The sequence below is a fragment of the Camelina sativa genome, chromosome 12, assembly GCF_000633955.1.
Source record: "Camelina sativa cultivar DH55 chromosome 12, Cs, whole genome shotgun sequence".
Taxonomy (NCBI): Eukaryota; Viridiplantae; Streptophyta; class Magnoliopsida; order Brassicales; family Brassicaceae; genus Camelina; species Camelina sativa.
The window spans coordinates 22,252,403-22,255,305 of NC_025696.1; the positions used below are offsets into that span (position 1 = coordinate 22,252,403).

The following is a 2,903-nucleotide window of genomic DNA, read 5'->3' on the forward strand; positions in this document are numbered from 1 at the left end:
AGATTGGGTTCCGCCACGTCTCCCTGCCCCCCCCCCCCCCCAATTGTTGGTGTCCGTATTGCTCGAAGGTGTGTGCGAGAGAACAACTCGGTCGATGGTTGGTGGGCTAGATGGTTTTGGAGTTTGGATTGTGTCTTGTTCGACCATAGGTGGGTGAATAATGTCTGGAGTAGGCGTGATGGGAGCTGAGTCCACCTGTGGTGGGGGTCTGAAATCGCCTTGCGAACCACTTCTTTGGCAGCTAATTTTTTCTTCATTGCCCAAGTTACCACATGCGAACTCTCTAAACGTATGCTTGGAAATTCGATGACCTCTACTGGGATAATTTTTGTAGTTGCAGGGTCCGAAGTCGATGCTAGCGCTGCTAAAGCATCTGCAGCAGAGTTTTCACTTCGTGGGATCTTATTGATTTCGAAATCGTCAAACTTAGTCGCTAACTCCCGAGCTGCCGCTAAGTAAGCTTCCATGCGCCCATCCTTTGTCTCGTACTCTCCCAGAAACTGGTTGGTGACCAACTGTGAATCACAAAAAGCCTGGAGCTTTCGTACACCAATTCCTACTGCGAGAGGTAGGTCAACGAGAAAAGACTTATATTCAGCTTCGTTGTTTGATGCACTGAATGCCAAACGAAACGACTGCTCGATCACTTCACCTGTAGGGGAGGTGAGGCGAACCCCAATCCCTGCACCTGTCCTAGAAGAAGCGCCATCCATGTGCAACGTCCATGGGACCTTGATATTATCTTCAACCGAACTGGCGAGTGGGAGTTCTATATGGAAATCTGCCAGCACTTGCGCATCCTTAGCGCAAGTTTGAGTTGGGAATTCGATGTCATATTCACTAAGCTCAACTGACCACATAGCTAATCTTCCAGACTGGCTCGGACTGTGTAGTACCGTCCGAAGTGGTTGTGTCGTTAGGATTACGATCGAGTGAGACTGAAAGTAAGGCCGTAGTTTCCTTGCCGAAGTAACTATTGCTAGGGCCAACTTCTCCATTATAGGATACCTGGATTATGCCCCTGTAAATGGCTTACTGACATAGAAAATTGGCCTCTGTTCCCCCATTTCTTCGCAAACCAACACTCCACTCACTGCGCTGTCAGAGACAGCTACATAGAGAAAAACTGGTTCACCTAATTCGGGCTTAGCCAAGACCGGAGGTTGAGATAGGTATGCTTTCAGCTGAGCAAATGCTTCCCCGTACTTTGCATCCCACACGAAGTTTTTCCCTCCCTTTTTTAATAGTTGGAAGAATGGGAGGCACTTGTCCGTTAATCGGGAGATGAAATGATTGAGAGCTGCGACCGTCCATTATGATGCTGCACTTCTCGTAATGTTCTTGGGGAACTCATGGATAAGAAGGCATTGATTTGCCTCGGGTTTGCTTCGATTCCCCGCTCTGTGACGATGTAACCTAAAAACTCTCCTGATGAGACTGCAAAAGTGCACTTTGTGGGGTTAAAACTTCATTCCGAACTGGTTCAGAATGTCGAAACAAACTTTCAAATCAGTAAGGTGTGAGCTAGCTTCCATGGACTTCACCAGCATGTCGTCAATATAGACCTCCATGGTCTTTCCGAGTTGTTGCTCGAACATCCGATTCACTAGACGATGATAGGTGGCTCTAGCGTTTTTCAATCCAAACGGCATCACTTTGTAACAGTAAGTCCCGCGGTCCGTAATGAATGCGGTCTTTTCCTGGTCTTCCGGGTTCATGAGAATTTTGTTGTAACCAGAGAGAGCATCCATGAAGGACATCAGTTCGTGCCCCGAAGTGGACTCGACTAGCCTATCGATGTGCTGAAGTGGAAACTGTCCTTAGGGCACGCCTTATTCAGATCGGTAAAGTCACCGAAAACTCGTGATTTTCCATTTTTCTTTTTTACAACCACCGTGTTCGCAAGCCACTCAGGATATTTTACTTCGCGGATCTAACCTGCATTCAGTAAGCGATCTACTTCTTTTGACGATTTCAGCTCGCTCAGGGCCAAGTTTCCTTCGCTTCTGCTTTATCAGCCTGAATGTCGGGTCCACATTCAATTCATGTGAGATTACCTCCAAACTGATCCTGGGTATTTCGTCAACGGACCACGCAAAGGTGGACATGTTTTCCTTCAAGAAGGAGATCAACTTGGTTCGGAGCTCGCTTCCTAACCCGGCTCCGATCTTGATTTCCTGGTCTGGAAACTTATCATTAATAAAAATAGACTCAGTAAGGTCACCTTTGAGCTGGTTCAATACTGGATTCTTCGTGACCTCGAGCTGTGGTTGCTATTGAACCAAAAGCTTGTGACTCGCGAGATAGCAACTTCTCGCCGTCCTTTGACTTCCTAAAATTTCTCGAACTCCTTGCGGGGTTGGGAACTTGACGCACTGATGGTATGTTGAAGCCACAACCTTCATCTGAAAGCCAAGGGGTTCCCATTATCGCATTGTAGGCTGCAGGTCGATCAAAGACGGTGAACTCCACCATCTTGACTACTCCTTGAGTGGAGACTTGCAGTGTTATTATCCCTAATGACATTGATGTCTCACTCGTAAACGAGACCAGAGGAGAAGGTGTTCTTCCAATGTGCTCTTTTCCGATGCCCATTCTAGTAAGCGTTTCTAAGAATATTAAATCCACCGAACTCCCAATATCTATTAAGATCCGGCACACTTCGTGATTTGCAATATCCAGCGATATGACAAGTGCATCATCATGCGGAGTACTCAGTTCCTCGGTTCTTTCTCCGAGAAGGTAACTTCAGGCAAATACTTCGTAGTGATTCTGATTCGCTTAGGCTGCAGGCTCGTGAGCTTCTGCTGATGATCCTTTATTGCTGTAATGGGGTTACGGAAGAGGCGTGAGCTTCCCATTATGACATCTATTCTTTTCTTCAGAGATGTATCCCCGTCAGT

At 47.0% G+C, this 2,903-nt stretch overlaps 1 protein-coding gene across 1 annotated transcript in view; it reads right to left on the reverse strand.

The window, feature by feature from the left end:
* The window catches only part of LOC104733747, a 2,222-nt gene extending 1,362 nt beyond the window's left edge, over positions 1–860 (reverse strand). Inside the window, exon 1 of the mRNA XM_010453300.1 lies at positions 281–860. Coding sequence (XP_010451602.1) covers positions 281–860 — 580 coding nt within the window. The remainder of the gene's footprint in view (positions 1–280) is intronic.